General features: G+C 56.2%; 1 protein-coding gene across 5 annotated transcripts in view; it reads left to right on the top strand.

Annotated features, from left to right (window-relative positions):
• Positions 1-23,691, top strand: part of SORCS2 (sortilin related VPS10 domain containing receptor 2) — a 424,965-nt gene that overhangs the window by 250,741 nt on the left and 150,533 nt on the right. For all 5 annotated transcript variants that reach the window (XM_032333741.1, XM_032333742.1, XM_032333744.1 and 2 more), the window contains one exon: positions 4,578-4,677. In XM_032333741.1, coding sequence (XP_032189632.1) covers positions 4,578-4,677 — 100 coding nt within the window. The remainder of the gene's footprint in view (positions 1-4,577; positions 4,678-23,691) is intronic.

Below are 23,691 nucleotides of genomic sequence, written 5' to 3'. Positions count from 1 at the left end.
AGGTCACCCTGGGGGGAGGGCCTAGCAGAAAGGGGCTCAGGGGTCACTGGGGCAGCTCGGGCTGGGTGTTGGGGGTGGAGGGAGAGCCCCTGGGGCCGCCGCTGCTGATGCTCAGACACGATCACATCCAACCTTCACATTTTTGATGTGCAACTGTCATGGCCCAGAGAGGGCCATGTGTGGCTTGAGGTCACACAGCCTCCAGGTCTGACACCAGAGCACCTCCATAGGAGCCGGTAAGCATTTATTGAGTGCTAGCTGTATGCCCGGCCTGTGGATTCCTGCATGATCCCGGTGGCCGCCGTCCTCACTGCATGATCTGTTTAGACTTCAGGAGGGGGCAGTGTTAGGTGCAGTGTTGGTCAGAGGGTCTGGGTTCGGACCTGCCCCCACTCACCAGCTCGACAGTGAGGCTAGTCATCCTCTATCTCCTGGACTTATTCACAGTAATAAATTACTTTCTCATCCCCCGCCTACTGGCGGTGCACTGAGAGATAGCCCCAGGCCCCATGGTCAGAGAGGTGGGGGTCTGGCGGGGGGCCAGGCCAGCCCAAGGCGATGCGAGCTGGGCAGGCCATTTACTGCTGACCTTGGTGGTTGGTATTCTGGTATTCTCCCGCATTGCCGGGAGCCTGTCGGGCCTCATCGGGGCACCTGACAGACACCGAGCCAGTGTGGGGGAGTGATTGGAGGGCCACGGACAGCAGGGATGGGTCCCTATCTCTAAGGTCCCACGCAGCATCTCAGTCTCCCCTGTGTTCTTGCCCCTGCCTCCCACTCTTTGAAGGAACTTCACCCCGGAGCCTGTGCACCTGAACCTGAGCCACGCCCCGAACTCTTCCTGGGGGCAGACTGAGGAGAGGGGCTGACTCCAGAGGAAGGGGGCCTGACAATGGTTGGGAGGTGGAGCGGATGCCCTTTGGAGGTGGAGGAGGGCACATGGGCCAACAAGAGTGAGCGCCTCTAGAAGCCGGGAAGGAGAGGGAAGGGGCTTCCCTAGAGCTTCTGGATGGTACACATGCTTTGATTTGAGCCCATTTGAGACCAATATGGGACTTTTGACCTCCCAAGCTGCAAGATAATAGATGGGTCCTGTTTGAAGCCACTAAGGTTGGGGTCATGTGTTACATCAGCACCGGGAAGCTGTCCACCGGCGCTCAGTGAAGCCGGCCCAGCCTGTGCCAGCCTCCCCGTTCTCTGAGCCTGTAGCCCACAGGGGCCCCTCGCGAGCGGCAGGGAGAATGGGAGGGATGGCGAGGGGGGCATGTCGGGACCAACCATGAACGATTCTGCAGGAAGAGTCGGCGGGGCGGGATGGATGGTCAGATGGGCGGTGGGGGCAGCCGCGGGCAGGGGTGTCGAGGGCAGCCCTGAGTCCCTGTCTCCCTGAGAGTCTCCCAAGCTTCTCTGACCATTGTCCATTGGCATTGCTGGTTCCCTGGAACCAAGGGTCTGTTCTCTGTCTCACCCACCAGCCTGTCATCCCCATGGGGCAGGGCAGTGTCTGTCCTGCTTACAGTGCAAGGAAATGACTGGCACACAGTGGGTATACCATACACAAGCGTGCCATGAGTGAACGTGACCCAGGGAACATGTTTGCATTCCTACTTGGAGCGTGGTGCTGGAAGCTTTAAGAAACTAAACACATTTTGGACAAAAAGGAGTGAGTGAGTGAATGAACTGAGGGCCCCAGCCTCCAACAAGAGGTCTGGAATTTGGGGCTCATGGGGAGCTGGATTTGCGTTGTCCTCAGGGTGAGGAGTTCCTGATGCCTCGGTAGCTGGTAACAGTGGCGAATGGGTTCAAACAGGTCCCTCCTTCCTTGTCCCAAGAGGAGGAGGGAGAGCTAGCCTGTCCACAGGGCCTTTGCACCTGCCGTTCCCTCCACCTGGAAGGCTGTGTTATTTTCCTAGGGCCACCATAACAGAGGCCCACACACTTCTTCCAGGCTAGCCTGGAACAAGGGAAATTTGTTGTCCTTGGTCTGGAGGCTGAAAGTTCTGGGTGAAGGTGTTGGCAGGGCTGGTTTCTTCTGGAAGCTCCTAGGGAGAGTCTGTCCCGGGCCTGTCTCCCAGCCTCTGGCTGTTGCCGGCAATCCTTGGCGTCCCTTTTCTGCACTCTCCCTGTGCGTCTGTGTGCCCCTGGGTCCAAATTCCCTCCTCTTCTGATACCAGTCCTTGGATTAGGGCCTGCCCTCGTCCAGTATGACCTCCTCATGACTTAATTACATCTTCAAAACCCCTGTTTGCAAATAAGGTCACGTTCGCAGATTGCGGATGGACATAGATTTTGGGTGGGGGGCATTATTTAGCCAGGTACAAATGGCTTTCCCCCAGCCAGGCACATACTGTCTTCCTGCCTGCCTGCCTCTGCCCAAACATCACCGCGTCTGAGGGGTCTTCCTTGCCTCTCAGAGACAGCAATTCCTATCATCCCAGCCCTGATGGCCCCTGAGGCTGTTACATTTTTCTTACTTATCACCCTTGCCCCCTCGCCCCCCTAGGCCTCCTGCTGGCCCACACTAGCAGGTGCCCTGGAGGGAGCAGGTGTGAGTAGGCCCCTGTGATCGGGAGGGGGAAGGGCGGTGGGGGGGAGGTGGGGAGAGGCTGGATCCTGGGGAAACACCTGGACTGAGGCAGGTCGGTGTCGGGGATGGAGGGAAGGGCTGGATGGCAAGGTGTCTGGGAGACAGAATCTATGGGCTGGTCTTAGACTCGGCTTGCTGGTGGCAGTAGGGACAGCCTGGGGACCAAGAGGCTCAGAGGACCTTTCCATGCATCCTGCTGGGAAACACCACCATTGGTTTCCGTGGAGACTCAAATTTCCTGGGTCCCTGGGTCTTTGCTAATGGGCCTCTGGCTCCCTCCTTCCCAAAATAAATCAATTCTCTGTGGTTTGGAGACCAAGTGCATCCCTGATCACCCCTCAAGGAGGGGGCTGCCCTCCCCACCAGGCCCTCTTCCCTGGGAGTCAGGGGGCAGGGATTGCTCTCTGTCCTGGTCTGGGAACGGTCTGTGGCCGTGAGGCTGGTGAGGGACCTGGCCTCTGGGGTCAGGTGGACAGGTGGCCATTAGGCACCAGGACCATGAACATGATCCATCCTCCTGGAGCTTCAGTTTCCCTTGAAGATGTGGTGAGGAAGTGTATGTGTGCAGAAAGCACTCAAGACGTCCCGGGGAAGGCTGTGGACACGTGCTAGTTGGGCAGGAATTTACGCTGCCCCAGGCTGGCCCTGGGCCTCCAACAACACTGGGCAAGCCAAGAAACACCGGCCTCATCCAGCCCCCAGAGAGGGAAGGTGCTGCTGGGGCCTGAGGAGGGGGTTCTAGCTGCTTTCTTCCGCTGGCCTTGGGGCTCGGCTCTGGCAGGCAGCTCTCAGCTGTGATGATACAGAAGGTGATCACAGGGAGGCCCGGGGCCCGAGGGCTTCCTGCTGCATGCTGGCGCTGTCCCCTCCGTGGGTTGACTCTCCCGACCCGTCCGAAGATAGGGAAGGCCGGGGATGGCCCTGAAGCCCAACATCTTGGATATTTTAGGCTCAGATGGACCTGGCCGCCCTCAGGCTCGAAGCCAGCCTCGCTCTGCAGTCACAACACATGCTAATGGGGTGATAAAAAGGACTGTTGATTTTGGGGTCACAGAGGTTCTAAGCTTCAATGTGGAATTGATTCCATGTCCCACTACATCGGGTGCTTCCAAACCACAGATGTGAACTCGCCCAGATGGCCTCTCCCCTCTCGCTGCGGTGGGCTGGGGGTTCAGAACCACAGATTCTTTCCTGCCCACCCCCACTGCATGCTACCACAGGGGAGAGGGGCCTGCAGGTGAGGAGGGGTTAGCTCCTGGCGTGGGTTAGCAGACACGGGGCAGGGGGCCTGGTTTCTGGCAGCCCCTGGAGCTCAGTCCTGCCTGCTGTCCCCTGCCGTCCTCCAGCCCAATGTGGTCACAGCGGGGAGGGTGCAGCTTCCTGGAGCTGCTCAGGGACCAGAGGAGGAAACGGAGAAGTAGGCCACTCTGAGGTCTCAGCACGGCAAGGGACCCTCTCCAGAGTGAGCAGGGGCCAGCGGCAAGGGACACAGGCCAGCTTGCACCTCCCGAGTCAGCCACAGGTTCACGGAGGGATCCCAGGCAGGAGCTTACCTGCTCTGACCTCTCCTCGTTCTTGGTGCCTCTGCAAGAGAGACAGAGTGATCTAGTCTTTAAGGGTTCTCAAGGAGTCGAGAAGATGGAAGGATGCAGAAGAGCCTGGCACAAGAGGGGCCCTTCCCCAACAGACATGCATGTAGCATGTGGGCCAAGGTACACTTAGGGACAGGGCAGAACATGGTGGAAGGCCAAGGAGGGGGTCAGCCGGTGGGGAGACCGGCTGGCATTCACTGACTCCACACCCCGCTCCAGACCTGAGCGAGCCCTTGGAGACTCAGGGAGTCTGGTCACCTCCCCGTCACCTGGGTCATGCTGTTCCCGGGGAGAGGTGGTCTTGGGCTGCCTGCGGCCCATGCTGGCTGTCCTGTGGGGCTGGACACACCTGCACCTGGAGGGACACTTTGCTGACCCCTGTCATCCTGTCCCACCAGGTCCTCGGACTTCGGGACGTCCTACACCAAGCTCACCCTCCAGCCCGGCGTCACCACGGTCATCGACAACTTCTACATTTGCCCTACGAACAAGAGAAAGGTAAGGGGCATGCCAGGACACATTCCCACGCCACATAGCCAGGCTCTGGCACTGGGCTCCTGGCCACAGTGTGTCCTGTGACACCCTTTTGGGTTCCACGGCGGTCTGTCCTGATGACTGTGTTTCAGTGGCCAGCTGTGCCATCGCTGGAAGGCTGTGTGTTCTTGTGCCGGTGCGTCTCTCTTATCCCAGCCCCACAGACAGTGGCTGGGGCAAAGCAGCAGGGGCTGGTGGGCACTGGGGAAAGAGGAAGAACCTCTTGGGTTCGGGAGTCCTTGGAAGGTCGTCGTGGGCAGTCGCCTTCTTGGGCAGGTGTTTTTATTTGGTCTTGATCTGGCTTTGATTTTCTACCTGAGCTGCACTTCTGTGTTCTTGGTCTGAGCGTGTCTCCTGAGGGCTGTAGAATCGGGATCCATGTTCTTCCCAGGTGGCCAGTGGCCGCCTGGTTCTGTGCGAAGACCCATCTGCAAACCCGTGCTTGCTTCCCAGCCACCTGGGGCCCCAGCACAAGGGCAGAGAGGCCTTGCACGCTTGGCTGCTTCTGGAGAAGCAGCTTGATGTCATGGGAGGGGACTGACTTGGATGGATCAGGTGCCTCACGGGAAAGAGGGGGTAACCCTCTTTCCCGTGAGGATCGTGACATCGGAGACTGGACCCCACAGCCTGGTGCTTGCTTGGTGTGAGCCTGGCCCACGGGCACTGATGACTATTCTGGGGACTTTTAACCAAAGGTCAAAGTGACACAGAGCCTGTGACATCCTGGTCTGTCCCCAGCCAGAGAGTCCTTAAGTGCCCGGGAAGGGGCCACGTGCAGCCCCACAAACTGTGCCTCCCTTTAAAAGGGACATGAGCAGAAGCAGCAATGGAAGGTGCGGAATGGGGTTTTGGAGGCTGTGAAGTCAGGGAGGACTTCACAGGGAGGCTGGGTGGACAGTGGTGACAACAGCCAGGGACGTGGCTCCTCCAAGCCTCAGTTTCCTGGCCTGTAAAGGGGGTGGACAGGAAGGAAGGCTAGTGAGATGATGCATGTAGTGGGTGGGGGGGGGCGGCGAAGGGGTTCCTAGGTTGACTAGGGCCTTTGGGGCAGGCCCCAGGTGACATCTGTGTGGGCCACTGGGCAATGCGTGCAGCCCTGGAGGGATGGGGCTCCCCAGAGAGTCTCCCCTGCGGGCAGCGTGGGGACAGGGAAGCAGGCAGGGGGATGACGGCATCTCTAACACAGACGGAACCACCTGGCTCAGTGAAGCCCGTGAGAGGTCACTTGCTTGTTTAGCCTGGAAATATCGATGGGATCGAAGGCTGGGTCTGGTGGCGTCCTGTAGCAGCTCCGGGCTTGGCCGACATTGAAAGAATGGAACGAGGGAATGCAGGAGTACGGGAAACTGCAGCGTGTCTGGCTGTACGAGTGACCCCCAGAGCCTCCTGCACCTGTGAGAGCCTCCCGGCCAACCTGCTTGGGGCCCGTGTGCGAGGAGCCTGGGGCACCTTCCTGGGGTTGCTGTGGTCACCCCGTGTTTGCAGGGAGGCCTGGGGGATAGTGTCTGGGCTGGGTGTCCCTGAACTCAGTCCAGCTGTGCCGTGTCCCCCAGCAGGGGGGGGTGACACCTCCCTGAGGTCCCTTATGTCTCATCTGTGAAGGGGGCTGTGATCTAGGAGCTATCTGACCACTCATAATTGTCACTGTGGGGTGGGGGGGTTGCACACTGCATCCCAGAGGTGTCCTCTTCCCAGTCCTGGCACCCAGGGCTGTGACCTTGCGTGGCAAAAGAGACTTGACAAATGCGGTTCACGGTGTTGAAAGGTTGTCCTTGTTCTGCAGGTGCGTCCATGCCATCACGGGGCCTGGAAACAGGGGGGCGGGTCAGGTGTGAGGCCAGAGGCTGGGGACGGAGGAGGGACATGTCTAGAAGCTGGAGAGGACCAGGAGGCATCCCTCCAGGAGCCTCCAGACAGGAGTGCAGTCTGCTGACACCTTGGTTTTATTTTTTTAGCCTCCAGACCAGAGGGAGCACATTTCTGTTGTTTGAAGCCACTAGGTTGTGGTAACTTGTTACGGCAGCTCTGGGAACTCACATGGCGTCCACTTGGACGGTGGATTGTGGGGAGGTCTGCTCCCCTTCTCCCCCTTCCCAGCGCATTGCCCTGCCCACCCATATCAACTCTGGATGGAATCCACCGCTCCATGGCCCCCCAGGGAAGCCCCCAGGTCCTCCTCCTTCTAAAGCGTGGACCTTGCTGCCGGCTGGACCCCAGACAGGGAAGCTGAGTCACAGATGCAGGCGGGGTCTGGGCTTACAGATGTCTCCAACCTCTATTCTGTCTCTGACCTCTCACACAGCAGCCCCTCACCCCACACACCCTAGGACTGAGCTGACCCTCCCTCTGGTGGGGTTGAAGGCATCGATAGGCCCACTGAGGTACACACGCTAGCCCACGGGACGGGCGTCTGTCTTGGAGGCAGGCAGAGACAGCAGTGACGGCCGCTGCCTTCCTCTGGGTCATGGGAGCTCGGGGGCGCTGAGCAGGGTGGACTGGGAGCCCTGGGAACCGAAAGGCAGTCTGGGCACGTGCAAGTGAGCAGGAGGGTAGCCTAGGGGGTGCCCCTCTCTCGTATTGGGGCTGGGCTTGTGCCTGGGTCCAGCTCCACAATCCCCCAGCTCCGTGACCTTGCCCAAATTCTGAACCTCTGGTTCCCCGTTTCCCCTTGGTGGAAAGGGGGTAGCAGTAGTGTCTACATTCTTGGGTTGATGGGATTAAACGAGGGCCTACTTGTCCAGTGCTTAGAGCAGGACCTGGCTGGAGCAAAGCCTCCCCCTCCTCCAGCAAGTGTTCCTGGAGCCATTGTCCTCAGAAAGAATTGCAGCAGGCCCTCTCCTCACCACCCTCCCAAGATCGTGAGGGTAGGAACTGGTTCTGGGGTGATTCATACTCGAGGTGGGGTCAGCTCAACTGGGTCTGTCAGGGAACAAGACCTGGCCCAGGGGAACGAGGGCCCCACCAGGTGTCTGTGACAGGTTGCAGGGGTGGAGGTGGGGCAGGACATCGCCTTCTCCCCATACCTCCCTGTGTCGAAGGAACAAATCATTTGTCTGGGGCTCAAGGTGGCCTGAGCCTCGGAGTCTAGAACATGAAATGCCAGTTTCTCTATCTGAAGAGGTGGGACTGGTACCGAGTGGGGCTGGGGACAGAGCCCGCTGTCTAGAAGGGCACGACCCACTGGAGGCCCTGCGGGGCTAGAAGGCGGCCAGTAGAGGCCCAAGCTCACCAACAGGACAACCATGGGCGCTTAAGTCCACTGTCCCTGCCTGCGATCCCACGTTGTCACGTGGGGTCTAAGAGCTGAGCGAGGACTGCATGAGACTGGAAATACCTGGGATTTGATGGGGGCTGGGGAAGCGGAGGGGCCGGGCCCCGAGACCTCCGCAGGACAGGGGCTCTGTATGATGTGGGTTGGAACATGCTGAGGAGCAGAAAAGTCCCAGTTGGGGATGAGGGAAGCTGCAGTGACTGGGGAAAGCAGGTAGAGGGAAGAATTGGGGGGTCCTCCACGGGCTGGTCCTTGAACTAATGAAGGAGCATTATAGGGCACAAGGACAGCCTGGGCAGACCACTTGGTGGAGCCCGGATTGTGTTCACCTCCAGGTCCTCAACTGGGGACAGCTCCAAGCGCTCAGCAAGGACTTGGGAAATACGGACATCGTGGGCTGGGCTGGGGATGGGGTGCTGTCCTTCAGCGGGAGAGATTTCTACTTCCTATGAAGCAGAATTTCCCTTCCCCGTCTGTGCTGCGCGGTCCCTTCCTTTATGGCTTCTTGATTCTTCCGCCAGCCCCATGGTGGTCATTCCCAGTGCTCCAGGCGCTGGGCCAGAAGGGGATGTTAATCATATTCATTTATTGGTGGGGGCATGACTGAGGGGTTGTCGTCACCCGCTGCACTACCGAGGTGAGGAAAGAGGCTCGGGGAAGCTGGGACGTTGGTCCCAGCTGGTAGGCAGCAAAGCGTTCATCGTGCACCAATGCAGTAAATGTACTCAGTGTCTCCCTGTGCCTGGGTGTGCTAGATGCGGGAGCAACCTGTGTCTTACTCTGAGCCCCCCAAGCACCCCGCAGCAACATTCTGGGGAGAAGATGGGATTCCCTACATCACTGCAAGCAGAGTCCGGCCCACTTTGCTGGAGGCTGGGAATCAGCAGCTCTTGAACGTACCGCAGCCTGCCTGGGCTCGGTCTGATGGTGGTGGAGCCATGAGACTCTGGGCAGATCCTCTTTCTGCTCCAGGCCTGTTTCCCCATTCATAAGATGAGGAGTTTGAACTAGAGATCCACCAAAGCCCTTTCCAGCTCGGATGTTCAGGTCTCTTCTGCTCTCCTCCCAACGGGAGAGGGGCAGATGGGGAGGAGGCTCATGTGAGCAGACCCCCAGCTTTGTTTGGTTCATCCCGTACCTCGGCTGGGTCCCCAGGCTCCCTCTCAACACCAGCATCCATCCGCTCAGTGGATGTGGGTCGAGGCCCTATGCTGCCCCAGGCTGTGTGCTTGTTGCTAAGGGGAGAGGACGCTTCATCCAAGCTTGCAGAAAACAAATTTGGATTTCATACCTACTAATGGCACTGGAGACCCTCGCAGGGCACTGGGGTGCTGAGGTGAACGGGCAGACAGTTCTAACCTTCCAGAACCTTGAGGGTCTGGGAGAATGCTGAGAAACTGAACCTCTCCTGCTGCGTTTCGTGAGAGGAAAAGAAAGGGGGGCTTGAGTCACTTTCCCGCGTGGAGGTTTTGTCTGGGGGTGACTCTGATCTGGAGCAAGATCAGCTCTTATTTGCAGGGATGCCTATGGGCGTGTGACATCCTCTTCAGTTAGGGTGACGGGTAGACTTTGCTGGAAGGTTCGAATACTATTAGGAGTCCATTTAGCAACAATTACAGACGGAGTAGCCCTTTATAGTTTCTCAAGAGACCACATTGTTACCTCTCTTACAAAATGAATCCCCTTTTGTTTTCATCTCTCCTGCAGTGAAGTCAGAGCTCTGTGGCATGGACTCGCTGCCCATGGGTAGGGCCTTCTACTGTTGTCACGGCCCGAACCCAGACATTCCCTGTGGACCTTCCATGCCATCCACAATCCCCACCTTAGTTCTGGATAGCTGTGTTATTTCTAACTCAGCCACAGACCCTGGGGCCGCAGGGCTAAGGCCTGAAGGCATGGCCTGCGGGTGCTGGCTGGGCCATGGGATTACTTTCAAGCGCTGTGCTTTATATTAAAAATTCATACGAACGCTCATTTTACTCTGTGGTGCATCAGGGTTGGTGTGACTACTAAGATGATACACACACATGCACGTTTTCAACAAAAAGTCTTTGTCAACCTGATGGCCCAGAAGAATGCTCCCATTTTAAATGCCGGGACCCCCTGGCCCAGCCAGTACCATGCCCCCACCCCCACCCCCGCCGCTCCCCCTGACCTCCCGCCCTGTCCTGGGAGATGCGCAGCTTCTGGTTTGAGAAGCACTGGGTTGGGACAAGATGTCCATCAATCCATCCCCGTGCTCGTTCTGCTCAGTCGCCCGAGACGCTTTGAGGAGCTGCCACGTGCCATGCACTCCAGATGGAGAGATGAATCAAAACAAAATCTTGCCTTCGAGAAGCTCAGAGTGTCTCAGAGAGCCGGAAATCCACTCAACAGAGGCAGCATCGATAGTGAGAGAGAGAGAGGGCCCGAGTTTCTGAGTTTCCGAAGGCCCTTCATGGTCAGATCCCATCTAAGGATCTTCACGTGCGTTCTCTCGGATCCTGGCAACAGCTCTGTCAGGGGAGGCTTTGTGCATCTCGCGGGTGAAGGGACGCAAGGACAAGACGCATGTGGTGGCCTCCCCCACACCACCCAGGAGCGGGTCCCCGGGTCGGGGTTTGCCTCCAGGCCCAGGTGACCCTTTCCACTCTCTACGGCCCTGTGTGGCCTCTGAGCAGCCTGTCCTGGGGGCCAACGAGGCTGCCCCCTCCAGCGGGAGGGAAACCTAGGGAGAAGGCGCAGGCCTGGGAGCCGAGTCAGATCCTAGGGCTGCTGTTCAGCCAAGCTCTCTAGACTCGGAGCTCTGCCAGGAGGGCAGGACGGCGCTGACCCTAGCCTTCGAGCCCCCGGCCTGTTGCACCTGTGGCCAAGGGGAGGCTTAGGCTCCTTCACTGTTGTACAGCCTGTGCCTCGTCTCCTTCCTCAGGCAATTCCACAGTGTGAAAGGACAAAGCTCACACTTTGTTCTGCTCTACTTGTGCAGTTCTGGTCTACTTGTACAGGTCAGCCTTTCTTGCTCCCATCTCAAATTTGGCTCCAGGAGCTCTCTTGCAGTCTGTCTCCCCTCTGTCTGTGTCTCTGCCCTCCGCTCAGTTCCTGTGCCTGCTAGCCTATAAACCTAGTCTCTAGCTCAGAGGCCCAACTGGCGTGGAAGCCCCGCCCCTCCCTAGAGTGGAGGCCCCGCCCATTCCTGGTGTAGAAGTCCCACCCTGGTGTGGAAGCCATGCCCCTTCCTGGTGTGGAGGCCCCGCCCCTAGCATAGAGCCCCACACCTCCCTGGAGTGGAGGCCCCACCCCTCCAGGGTGTAGAAGCCCATTCCTCCCTGCTGTGGTGGCTCCACCCCTTGGAGCGGAGGCCCCACCCCTCCCTGGTGTGGAGGCCCCGCCCCTAGCATAGAGCCCCACACCTCCCTAGAGTTGAGGACCCACCCCTTCCTGGTGTAGAAGCCTCCCCCCATGTGGAAGCTCCACCTCCCTCTCCTGCAGCAGACCACTTGGTCCACCCCTGCCTTGTTTCCTCATCTGAGGCCCCAGCAGCGGGCAGTGGTGGTTGGCTCTCAGGAGGGAGGTCAGGTGAGCCTGGGTCCTGCGGACACAGCCCAGGCAAATCATCTCCTGTGCTCACAAAGCGCCTGGGTGGGTGGGTGACCACTGACTCATCAGGCCCAGGTTGGAGGGCAAGAGCCCTGCACAAGTGTCTCTGCAGGCTGTACCCTGTGGGGTCCTCAGACACCTGCGTGCAGGGTCTCAGGGAGCCCGGGATCTGTAGGTTTAAGGTGTCCTAAGTGGCAAGTAGTCAGTTTGTCTCTGTGCTTTGGCCAGCCAGCTCCCTGTTATCCGGGGCCCAAGCCCTGGTCAGGAGGAAGGGGCCTGGGCACAGGGTGGGAGATCCCGGCGTCCCCTATGCGCCTGCCTAGGTGTGAACTGGGATTATAACATTGCCCATGTGATGCAGCTAGGCTGCAGGTTAGGTGATGTGAGGCAGGACGAAGGCCAGCGACTGGCCCCGTGGCTGAGACAAAGGCTCAGGGTTCCAGAGCCGCCGAAGGGAGTGGTGTCCCTGCCCTGCTGAGCTGGGACCAGGGCATGTAGCACCTTCGGCAGTGCCTGGCGCACACCAGGGACCCTGAAGGGACTGCATCTGCCCCTCGTGCTTGTCTCCCTGGATGTGCTTGGGCGTGTGGCTGGCCCCAAGCTCCAGAAATATACCATCCTTTGTTGGCTGGGTGGCTCTGACCCTGCTGGGGAGGACATCCAGGAGAGAGACGCTGAGTCTGAACCTGGGTGTGCGGGGATATCCCAGCAGGGACAGGGCCAGAAGACACTTTGGGACCAGGCAGTGCCCCCCGCCTTCTGGTAGGAGCTGTGGGTGAATGGGATGCTGTTGCCTGAGATGGAGGCCCTGGGGAGGTGGCAGACCTGTGGGAGCATGAAGGCCCAGAGGAGGCAGTTGGGGTATTGATCCCCAATGTCCCCCACTCTCTTAGGACAAAGTGGGGCTCCCTGGAGGCCCCCTGCTGTCCCTGAGCCTCTTCCACACCCTCGGCTCAGCTCTCAGGGTGAACCGGAAACTTCCAGGTCTGTGACTAACGAGGGGAGGGGTGGAAGTCCCTGCCTGGTGGGGAGGCAGGCCAGAGAGCAGAGCCCTGCCAAGAGCTAGGAGGTGGGCACGGGGCTAAATGGGCTTTTTGTTCCAATCACCGATGCTCTCCATTTCCCTTGAGAGCCAGGCATTCTCCTCTGTCCAGAAGAAAAATGGCTCAGTTGGGCCTGTTGATGTACAGAGGCTTTTGTCTCAGAAATAGACTGAACCCCTTGCAAGCTCAGCTAATGTGCAGAAAATGACTCCCTCTTAAAGCCCATAGGTGGTTGCCAGAGAGGGGAAAGAAAGGGGCCTCACCTCTTGGAAAGCCTGTCTCCTGAGCCTCTTGGGCCTCTGGAACTGCTAAAACACAGAGAGACAGAGATTCCGGATTTCCTCTGTCTTTGGAAGCAAGTGCATTGTCGAAAGGGGACCACAGCCCTGAACGAGTGCGTCACCCCACATGGCAAAGGGGCCCTTGCAGGTGTGATTACACGGAGAATGGGACATGGGGAACTGTCCTGGGTTGTCTGGGGTACCTGGTGTCTTCACAGCAGGCTAGTAAGAGGGAGGCAAGAGGGTTAGAGCAGGGGATGTGTCCCTGGAAGCAGGGGGTGGGTTGTGCAGGTGGGAGAGGGAGGGAGGAAAGGGGCAGGGAAGATACCCCGCTTTTGGTAGTGATGGTGGAAGGTGCTGGGGGCCAAGGGACGCAGAGGACCTGTGGACACTGGAAAATGCAAGGGCTTCTGGAAACTTCAGCTGAGCCAACTCATTGACTGTAGCCCATGTAAGACTGATTTTGGACTCAGACCTCCATCCCCATGAAAGGATGCATGTGTCTTGTTTTAAACCATATGCAGTGTGTGGTTCTTTGACATGACAACTACAAGAGACTTGTGCAAAGCCAGGATCCCAGGGCCCTGGAGCTTGGGGACCTGAGAACTGCACTCTGTCTGTGGCCCCATGGAGAGCCGGCCACCATCAGCTTGCATGGGGCCAGGTCACCTCTCCCCTTCTTGGGTTCTGTTACCATCCATGACCGGAACACACACAAGGTTGCAGGCTTCTCTGAGGAATGGAAGGAGCTTTGCAACGTGGAATCCTGGGCAGAGTATTGTGGGGCAGGCATGTGTGGACGGGTGTTGGCCCTGTGGTAGCAGTGATGCTGGGTGGAGTAGCATGGGCCCAGGTAACAGGCATCCCTGGTGGCCCTCGGGAGTGGCAGGTGGGGCTCATAGCATGGCCATTGTCTCCCACTCCTGTACATCACAGGGAAGATGCAGTTCCCGGAATGAGGCAGCCCTCGGACTGAGCCCCTCTGAGCCCCTCTGAGCCCCTCTGAGCCTTGTCTATAAAGCTTGAGTGAGATGCGCTGTGTCTTATGCACGGATTCGCACACTGAGCCACCGCTGACTCAGTGACCGATGATGACATTGTTGCTGATGTCATTGATCATCATGCTGCCAAACCCACAGAGAAGCTTGGTGCCACAGGCGTCCTCGTCCTGCAGGTGACTGCCTGCGGCTCAGAGAGGTGATGTAGCTTTCACGGTCAGGATGGCACAGGAGGTGTCTCAGGGCTGGGGCCTCAGGCAGGAGAGGGTTTGTACCCACCCTGCTGCCCTGGCTGTTTAGAGGGTTTGGAGAAAGCACAGTGAGATGGAGGGAAGCTATCCAAAGTCCTTCATGTGTATATTCTTAGCATTCATTTGTCACTCAACTTTGGCGGTTGTGTTCTTTAATTTTAAAAGGTGCTGACCATGCCCCCTCCTCCCCTCATATAGGAATACCCCGATATCCAGGAATTTGGCAAGTCCTATGGCTTCTCCAAGAAGTATGGCTGACCTCACCAAGAGAAATCCTCAAATACCAGGGAAGGCATAAGTCAAGGGACTGTACCGCCTCCGGTACTCCTGTGGGTTACCCGAGGCTGGGGACCTCACCTCCCTCTTAGTCTGGTTGGAAGTAGGTTTATCCCGTCTACCCACTCCAACAGTTGGTCTTCCCTCCATGGAGGTCAAGGGAAGGACGTGGGGGCCATTTGAGTTCAGTGGGGAAGAATGGTCTGATGGATCTGTGCTGTTGACCTTGGGAATCAGAGGGACAGAGAGGCAGCACCCATGTCACAGAGCAGATGTCCGTCCTCATATGGTCTTTGAGGGGGCTTTCATTTCTAGTGTTCTCTGTTCTCATTGTCTACCTTTGATGAACCAGCCACAACGTCAGTATGCACCCTAACACCCCATGCTGTGTTAGCCAGGACTCCAGGGATTACAGGTAACATAGGTCATTCAGACAAGAAGAGGAGCATACTGGCTTATGTCACTGTGATGATCAGGGGTAGGCATGGCTTCAGGCACGGGTTGATCCCGCATGTCTACCGGAGAAATGGGGCACAGCCTCTCTCCTCCCATTTCTCAGCCAGGCTCTCCTGTGTCTTGGCTTTGGTCTTGGGCATGTTTTTGCTGTTGGGTTGGAGTGACTTCTGGGAATCCCAGACACACCTGATCCTTAGCACCAGGATCTCAGAAAGGAAGGGGTCCTTTTCCTATTAGGTGCTGCACACAGATCCCTCGGAAGGCTCCTGATGGCTGGGTCAGTGTCCCTTTCCTGAAGCAGTCAGGGTGGCCAGAGGGAGCAGACACTCTGATTGGCCAGGCCCCATCACGTGTCCTCTAGGGACGGGGTCAGCCCACCCTAATTGGAACTCAGTGAGGGGAGGAGGCTGGTTCCCTAAACTAGTCAGGCAAGATTCCCTGAGCAGGGCTAGGTGGGAACAAGGGCAGCCTATGTGCCCACGTCCACCGGCATCTGGAGATACGCCCCCAACTGAGGTTGCCATTGCTGAGTTTCTTCGAAGTTTGTTGTGAGAGAAAAAAATCATTCTTTATTCGAGGAATTTGTTTTGAACTTCAGACTCCATCTTCCTCCTTCTTTCAGCTCAGCAGCCAGTGTCTATTTTTAGTGAGAAAGAAGGACCTCATCGCTGGCCTGCTTTCCCATGGAAGCCTCCTGCCTGGACAGTGGGGGTGCGGGGAGGGCTGAGATGGGGAGCAGGGAGCAGGGTGGGTGGGTAGAGCTAGCAGGAGACCCTGAACCTGGCTCACAGCACCGTCCCTGGCTGGTGGGATAGCTTCAGGGAGAGGAAGACAGGCCCTAGCGTCTGCTCCTGGAGATTGAAATGAGTCCTACGCACCTAAAGCAGGAATGCGCAGGGCTGGGGAAGGGCTGCTGCAGGCAATGGGAAATAGCAGCTGTTCTTCATGCCCACGGGGAGTGTGCGTATTTTTGTGTCTCGGGTGTGTATGTTTGCATTTCAAGCAGCCGAGGCTGAAAACGCTGATCCCCAACCACAGTGACTCACCTCACTGTGAGCAGCTGTGGACTGTGTTGGGGGCGGGACTGGAGGTGAGAGTGCCTGGGGGAGGGGAGCATCTGAGTTCTGGGCCACCCCTGTCCTGCCCTGCCCTGCCCTGCCGAGGGGGTTGGTCGGGGGGGGCGCTGTCAGCAGAGGACTGCACTTCCGTGGGCAAAGGAAGTATGCGTTCCTGCAAGTCCAAGCCTCTCAGCACCACTGCTTTGTGTGGCTGTGGGTAAAGGCAGGTGGCCGCCACGGGGCTTTGGTGGCCGTCAGCAGAAGCCACTGCAGGCAGCAGCCACAGAAGGGTTCTATGCTGGAAACCCGTCAGGTAGAGTCAGTAGCAGGAAGGTGACTGGCAAAGGGCAGGGAGTCGGGAGTCTGCAAGGACTTGGCTAACCACACAGCTGCTATAACAGGAACCCCAGAGACACCCTCCCTGTGTCTCCGGTAGATCATGAAGTTGCCCCTTTGAAGTCAGGAACCTAGTCATTTTTAATTTTTTGAGAGAGAGAAAGAGAGCATGCATAGTGGGGAGGGGCGGAGGTGGGGAGAAAGTTAAGCAGGGTCCATGCCCAGCATGGAGCCAGACGTGGGGCTCGATCTCCTGATCCTGAAATCACGGACCTGAGCAGAAACCAAGAATCAGATGCTCACCCGACTGAGCCATCCAGGCACCCTGAAAGCAGGAAACTTGATGGGTATTTCCAACAGACTGTCCACCCAGGGGGACTGGGTATTCTTTGAAAGGGAGGTGAATCGTCTCACCAAATCAAGGGGGACTGGGTGCCGAGCGACCACACATCCATCACCATGAGGGGGAAACAAAATGCCCATGTGTCTAAGCCCCTTTGTCTATCTGTCTGATGGGATGGCGGGGTATGGTGAATTGGGCAAGGTTTGGGAGGCACGGCGGTCCTGGGTTCAAATCCAGAACTCTGGCTTACTAGCCAGTGTGTGCCTGAGCCTGTCATGTGACCTCTCTGGACCTTTTGCTTCCCTCTGTGAACCGTGGTGGATGGTAACAGGCATGAATGCTTGGCTTGCCGTGTTCACACTCACACACTGTGGGCAGCTGAAGACGGCTCCTCCCGGGGGCGTCTGCGCCCTGAGCCCAGGGAACCTATGAGTGTTACCAGTACATGGGAGACTAAGTTAGGGATCCTGAGATGGGGCGCTTCTCCTGGGTTATCTGCGTGGGCCCGGATTCTACCCTGGAGCTTCCAGAAGGTCCCAACCCTGCTGACACTTTGATTTTAGGCCCCCAAGATTCATTACAGACTCTGACTTGCAGAACTGCAAGATAGGAGATTCGCACTGTGTTAAGCCAATAAATTTGTGCTAATTTGTTACAGTGGCTGTAGGAAACCAACCTATGCTCGTGGTGCCTACTGTCACCTCCCTATCCCTGCAGAGACTGTCCAGGCACCGTGGTGGAGAGAAGGACCCCACAGCAGGGTCCTGACTTATGTAGCCTCCCTCGGCCCCTTCTCGCTGGGAAGCTTTGAGGGTCTGCAGCCATAGCGGGCTCCACTGAGACACAGAGGCTCAGGCCTGAGCCCCCATGCCTTCCCAGGGCTGGGGTGTTAATTCAGCAGCTGCTGTCCGGCCTTTGCTTTCCACCCAGGCTGTGACCGCACTTTGCTTTCTCGCTGTGTCTGTTCTGTTTGGAGCGTCTTGTTCTAGGCTGTGCTTTTCTCATGGCATGCACGGTCACGCCGACCACTGGGGACTTGGCCTCTCTTTCTGGCTACCTTGTTCCTGGAAGTTCTGGTCACCCTGTTGATTGCTTTTAGCTTGCCTTGCATGATACACTGGGTGGAGGCGTAAGCAACAGGACCGCCATTCTCAAGGGCAAGTAACTTTGATGTCGCTGGTCCGGCTCACCCATCAACACCCCTTCCTTTTCCCATGCAACTCTATAATTGGGATCCTCTGGCCAGATCTCCACAGGGCCTGTCCTTCCAGCCTCGTTTGGCAGGTGCATAGGAGGCCCTCCTCTGGCTTGGCATCTACCCCTTTGTGCCACCATTAGAAATAAGACCCTCAAGGGTCCTGCCACGGTGAGAAGCCAAGTCTGGAAGGGTAGACAGACAAGACAGACAGGTGGTTCTGACACAGAGTGGGTCATGGAGGCGGACCTCTGGGTAGCAGAGGGCTAGTGGCCTATGGAGAGGCCCTGAGAGCCCACCGAGGGGGGACAGCTCCTGCAGCTGCCTCTAGCTGGGTGGGCTTGAGGTCCCCACCCTGGTGGTAGGGCTGAGTTCCCAGCGTCCCCACCCAGACCTTGGCCGTTGCACAGTGCGGTGCTGATCTGAGGCAGCCCCACCCTGAGATTTTCATCGGATGACTTTCATGTTAGTTCCACCAAAAAAAAAAAAAAAAGAGAGAGAGAAAAAGAAAGAAAGAAACTGATGTGCGCCTCCTGGCCGGCTCCCAGTTTGCGAAAGGAGACTGTGATTAGGTATATGAATAAATTGTAATACACAGATAATACTGCCGTGTAATTACTCGGGTATAAGAGAATAATTACACGGGTAATTATGCTCTGTAATTGTCGGTGTTCTTAATGGCTGCGGGCGCCCCAGCCGTGCTCCATGCAGGCCATAAACAGACACCCGAGGACGGGGCCACGGTACGGATTCTAACTGTCATGTAATTAGAGAATAATTAAATAGTTATTTGTCCCATCTAAATCAGCCATTATGTGTCCGCCAAAGTCCTGCTCTACTTTTTAATAGAGGAGGAAGGACAGCTCCCTGAGAGAGAGGGAGAAGCGGTGGGTGGGGAGGGGCTAGTGGGACCGAAGCTTGAGTGTGAGACCCCGGGAACCTGAATGTCAACCGTGGGACTACATGGGGGCAGGAGGAAGCAGAGGGGCAGGAAAAGCATATCCACCGTGTGGGAGTGAGCCTAGGGCGTTCTTGCTAACAGGGTAGGGGCTCAAGATGCAGGGATGACGGTAAGATCAAAGGTGCCAGCCAGAGACGGAGGGGGAAGGGGAGGGCGAGCACATCTGGGGACCCCGGCGTTTCCCGAGACCAGAACCAGCGAGCAGGAGAAGCTGTCAAGACGGGCCTGTGCCTGAGGTGGCTGAGGGGCCCCCAGGAAGCCGAACACACATCCCAAATTTTCTTTCTCTGCTTGTCACGGGAAGAGGAACTTGTAATACCTCGCTGAAAAGAAAAATGGTCTGTTAAGAGAAGAAGAATCAGGCCAGTACAGTCATGTCTCTGGTATGAAATTTCAAAATAGTAAGATGGACTCTGGTGTCTGTGGGGAAGACAGGCTTTTCGGGTCTGACATCCGACACGGCTGTCATGTGTCGTTTTGGGGAACACAGGGGCGTCTTCAGAGAGCAGAAGGTCCTCCATTACACAGCCGGCTTCCTGTGTGAAAGGAGAAGCCTTTGAAAAGATGTTGTGGCAGCAGAGAAACAGATCTCACGCCGTGCTGGGGAGGCAGAGAAGGCCTGGCAGGGAGGCGGGAGGGGGGACCGTGGCCAGACGCACCTGTTGTCACAAAAGGGATAAAACCAAAGGCACGCATGGAAAGCAACTTTTTGGAAAGGCAAGCTTCTCGGTGCAAATGCTGGTTAATGTTACTAAAGCCTGCGGCGTGGGGAGAGGGGAGGAGGTGGAGGAAGGTGGGAAGGAAGCTTCTCCAGACATCGAGGGAAGCAAAAAGATACCACCTGGTTCCTTCCTTCAGCAGTCAGAGAAAATATGAATTGAAGAATGTTTTTAGGAAACTTTGAATGATCTCTAGCTCAATCCGGTTAGGCTCATTGCCGTGTGCTGGAGGAGGAAGGAGAGCCACGGGGCCAAATCACAAGCGCTCGGAACAGCGAGGAAGTGTGTAGAACAGGGGACAAGCGTTAGACACAGACCACTCCTGACCTAATGTGGAAGCTGCCTTCTTGCCCTTGATGTCCTAGTGAGGGAGGGAGCAGGACGCCAGGAGCCAAAGAGGGACTGCCCCTTTTTTGAAAAATAGCCTGGAGGTTCTCTCTTGTTCTGTGCCTGATGCCCAGGGCTGAGGGTTGAATGTTGTGAATACCAGGTGCTTTGCAAAATGTGAATTGGGAGGGTTATTTCATTGTGAGTGGGTAGGGCCACGGAGAAGTGTAGAGCGCATGGGTGAGAGACAGGATGCTGTATCTGAGCGGTGAGGAGAGGGGACTCCCCCCGCCACAGACACACCATGTCTTCTCCACACTGACCCACCCCCCCAACCCACTCTCTAAGAATATTAAGAATATTTTTCCTAGGAGGGGGCTTTGGTGCTGAATGTTCCACCATTAAGGTTTCAAGTCTCAAAGTAAATTTAGCAAATGCCTTTGAAGCAGTTAGAGGTAGGCTTTTTTTTTTAAGATTTTTTTTTTTTTTTTTTAATTTGACAGAGATCACAAGTAGGCAGAGAGACAGGTGGTGGGGGTGGGGAAGCAGGCTCCCTGCCAAGCAGAGAGCCCAATGCAGGGCTCCATCCCAGGACCCTGGGATCATGACCTGAGCTAAAGGCAGAGGCTTTAACCCACTGAACCACCCAGGTGCCCCAGAGGTAGACCATTTAGAATATGGGGACATAGGAAGATGAAAGAGATGTCCGTCTTGTCCTCGGGGCACTTTTTTAAAATAACATGATTAAATGTTATGGAGACGTATTTAAGGAGAAGCCAGTAAATGAAGACGATGCTGTTAATGAGTGGGGGAGGAAACCAACTTGGCGAAGAAGTCAGTTCTTTTCAAATTTACCTGCAGACAATGTAATTCTACATCAAATGCCAATGGCTTCGGGGTGGTTTTGTTTGAACTTGATGAGCTGATCCGAAAGGGTGTATCAGAGGGCAGGGACCAAGGATAACCAAAGGAGGCCTGAAGGACAAGCTGGATACCTTGCTTTACGGGAATGCGTCAAGAATTTCCACATGAGGGGTGCCTGGGTGGTTCTCTGCTCACATCGGGCTCTCTGCTCAGCAGGAAAACTACTTCCCGCTCTCTCTCTGCCTGCTGCTCTACCTACTTGTGATCTCTCTCTCTGTCAAATGAATAAATTAAAAAAATAAAATAAAAAGAATTCCTATACGATTGGCGTCCTTTGGAAAGACAAGTTGACCAGAGGAACCAAATCAAGGGCCTGAAGATAGACCCGACTTTAGGCACTACTGGTCACTGGGCAAAGGAAGGATTATTTTAAACAGTGATTCACTTGGAAAGAAAAGAGAAGGGATCCCTCTCTGGCCTCATAGCAACTTATTCCAGGTGGAATAAGCCACAAAACTTTTAGAAGATAAAGCAGGAGAATATTTTAATGACCTTGATATAAGGAAGGATCTCTTCCACAAGACAAAGATCAAATGTTGAAGAAAAGATGGAACAACTTGAGTTAATTACTCCTGTATGGCTTGTGGCTACCTCAGGGCACTTTGAGCACCTGGCAGAGACATGAGGATTTTAAGTGAAATGCTGATGTAGAGATTTGCAGAGAACTCTGGGAGCCCAGAGGAAGGACATCACACTAAGAGAGACACTGTGTGGGCTGAGCTGGCCATGCAAGGGGAAGCAGGAAGGGCAGGTGGCAGGACAGGGGTGCTTGAGAAAGGGATGGTGGCAAAAAACGTACTGGTGTGAGGACGGGTATGAGGGACTGGTGTGAAGGGAAAAATGTGAAGTTACCTGGTGAAGAACAGGTGTGAAGGGACGGGTATGAGAGATTGGTGTGAGGGAATGGGTGAGGGACAGTTGTGAAGGAATTGAGTGAAGGACTGGTGTGAGGGACTGGGTAAGAGGGACTGGTGTGAAGTGATGGGTGTGAAGAGACTGGTATGAAGGGACTGGGTGAGGGACAGGTGTGAAAGGACTGGTGTGAAAGTACCTGGTGGGGGACAGGTGTGAAGGGACAGGGTAAAGGGACTGATATGAAAGAGATGGTGTGAGGGACTGGTATGAGGGACTAGTGGGGGACTGGTGAGGGACTAGTGTGAGGGACCGGGTGAGTGACTGGTGTGGAGCAACTAGTAAGAGGGACTGGTGTGAAAGGACAGGTGTGAAGAGACTGGTGTGAAGGTACCTGGTGAGGGACATGTGTGAAGGGACTGGTGTGAAAGGATTGGTGTGAAGGACTGGGTGAGTGATTAGTATGAAGGGACAGGAATAAAAGGACAGGTGTGAAGGGACAGGTATGAAGTTAGCTGGTGGGATAGGTGTGAAGGGACTGGTGTGAAGCAACTGGTGTGAAGGGACAGGTGCGAAGAACTGGGTAAGGAACTGGTACGAGGGACAGATGTAGAGGGACAGGTGTAAATGGACTGGTGTAAAGGGACAGGTGTGAGGGACAGGTGTGAGGGACAGGTATAAAGGGACAGGTGTGAGGGACTAGGTGAGGAACTGGTGTGAGGGACAGGTATAAAGGGACTGTGTAAAGGGACAGGTATGAGGGACTGGGTGAGGGACTGGTGAGTAAGAGCTGGTGGGAGGGACACAAGCTGGGATCTTGAGGGGCTGTGGCATGAGGCTCAGGTGAAAATGCACAGAAGTCATCACCGCCTTTGACTCCCTGGAAGCCGTGACTCAGACGGACATTTTGTTGGCTAAGCACTCATGGATGCCGGAGCAAGTACCGTCCAGGTGGGGGTGCTTGTTTAGGCCTCTCCTGGAACCCCGAGTTCAGATCTCATAAACGCAGATGACCTCAAAGGACCTCTTCAGGGTAAACACCCCCTGTGTATGAAAGTGATGGTAATTGCATGAGACGGATCATTCCAGAACCTCCGGCTGTGTGAGTGGGTTGCTATTAAACTGTCTCGTTTTAACGGCCACTTTCCTAGGGAGCAGTTTGGCGCCATCCCCCTCAAAATTATCTGCGAATGACTTCCTGTGGGCAGCATTCTAATGGCACTTCCCGGGGGTGCTTTTATTTCTGCCGCAGCCCCCTGCCCACCTGAGGGAACCGCCAGGGCCCAGGACGGCACCTGACACCCCCACCAGCTGTGCAGGCAGGCCGTGAGGAGGGTCTGATCACCACCTGGTGTCAACATTTGGGAAGAAGCACCCAGTTTTTTTATCACCTGTGCAACTCTTGAAACAGATGCCATCCATGCTCTTGCTCCCCCGAGGGAAAGTGGCCTTGTCCCAGACATGTGTGGGATTCAAAGACTGGGTGGGTGGAGGAAACACGCCCAGCATTAGGGGAATGCAGAGTTTTAAAAGTCACTCTGGGAGAGGGTTGTGGGAGGTTTTCCTTGCAGAAGTACACTTGAGTCCCAGTCTGAAGGTAGGGGTTGTATAGGTGAGAACCTTGGAGAGGACGGCAGGTGCAAAAGTCCAGGGGCTGGAGATGCTAGGAGGGGAAGCCAGTGTGGTGGCAGGCAGCTGAGGCAGAAAGGAGTAGAGGAGGAAGGTTTGCATTAGCATGACAAGTGTCCATCGCTAAAGGGTGCATCTGAGGAGGGTAAGGGGCCCTGGGCAGAGCCTGTGTATTATACATGCACTGACAGCTTCACATTCAACTCCTGAGGTGGGGTTATGGGAAGCCAGCAAAGAGCTTCCAACAGAGGATGAACCCTGGGGTTGTATTTCAGAAGGTTAAATGGTGGAGTAGGAGGAGGCCCAGTTGGGGGCCCCTGCCATCCAGGTGAGAGGTGATAGAGGTCTGGACTGTGGTGGATGGGGTTCAGCAATGGGGAGAGTAGAGTTATCCCTTGGGAGGGGGAGGTGATAGGCGTAGGGTGTGTTTGTGGTACAGAGTGCCCTGGGACATCCAGGTGGGGTGCAGACATGTAGGCATG

This window comes from Mustela erminea, chromosome 2 (assembly GCF_009829155.1).
Source record: "Mustela erminea isolate mMusErm1 chromosome 2, mMusErm1.Pri, whole genome shotgun sequence".
Taxonomy (NCBI): domain Eukaryota; kingdom Metazoa; phylum Chordata; class Mammalia; order Carnivora; family Mustelidae; genus Mustela; species Mustela erminea.
This window is presented reverse-complemented; position numbering and strand designations above follow the sequence as displayed.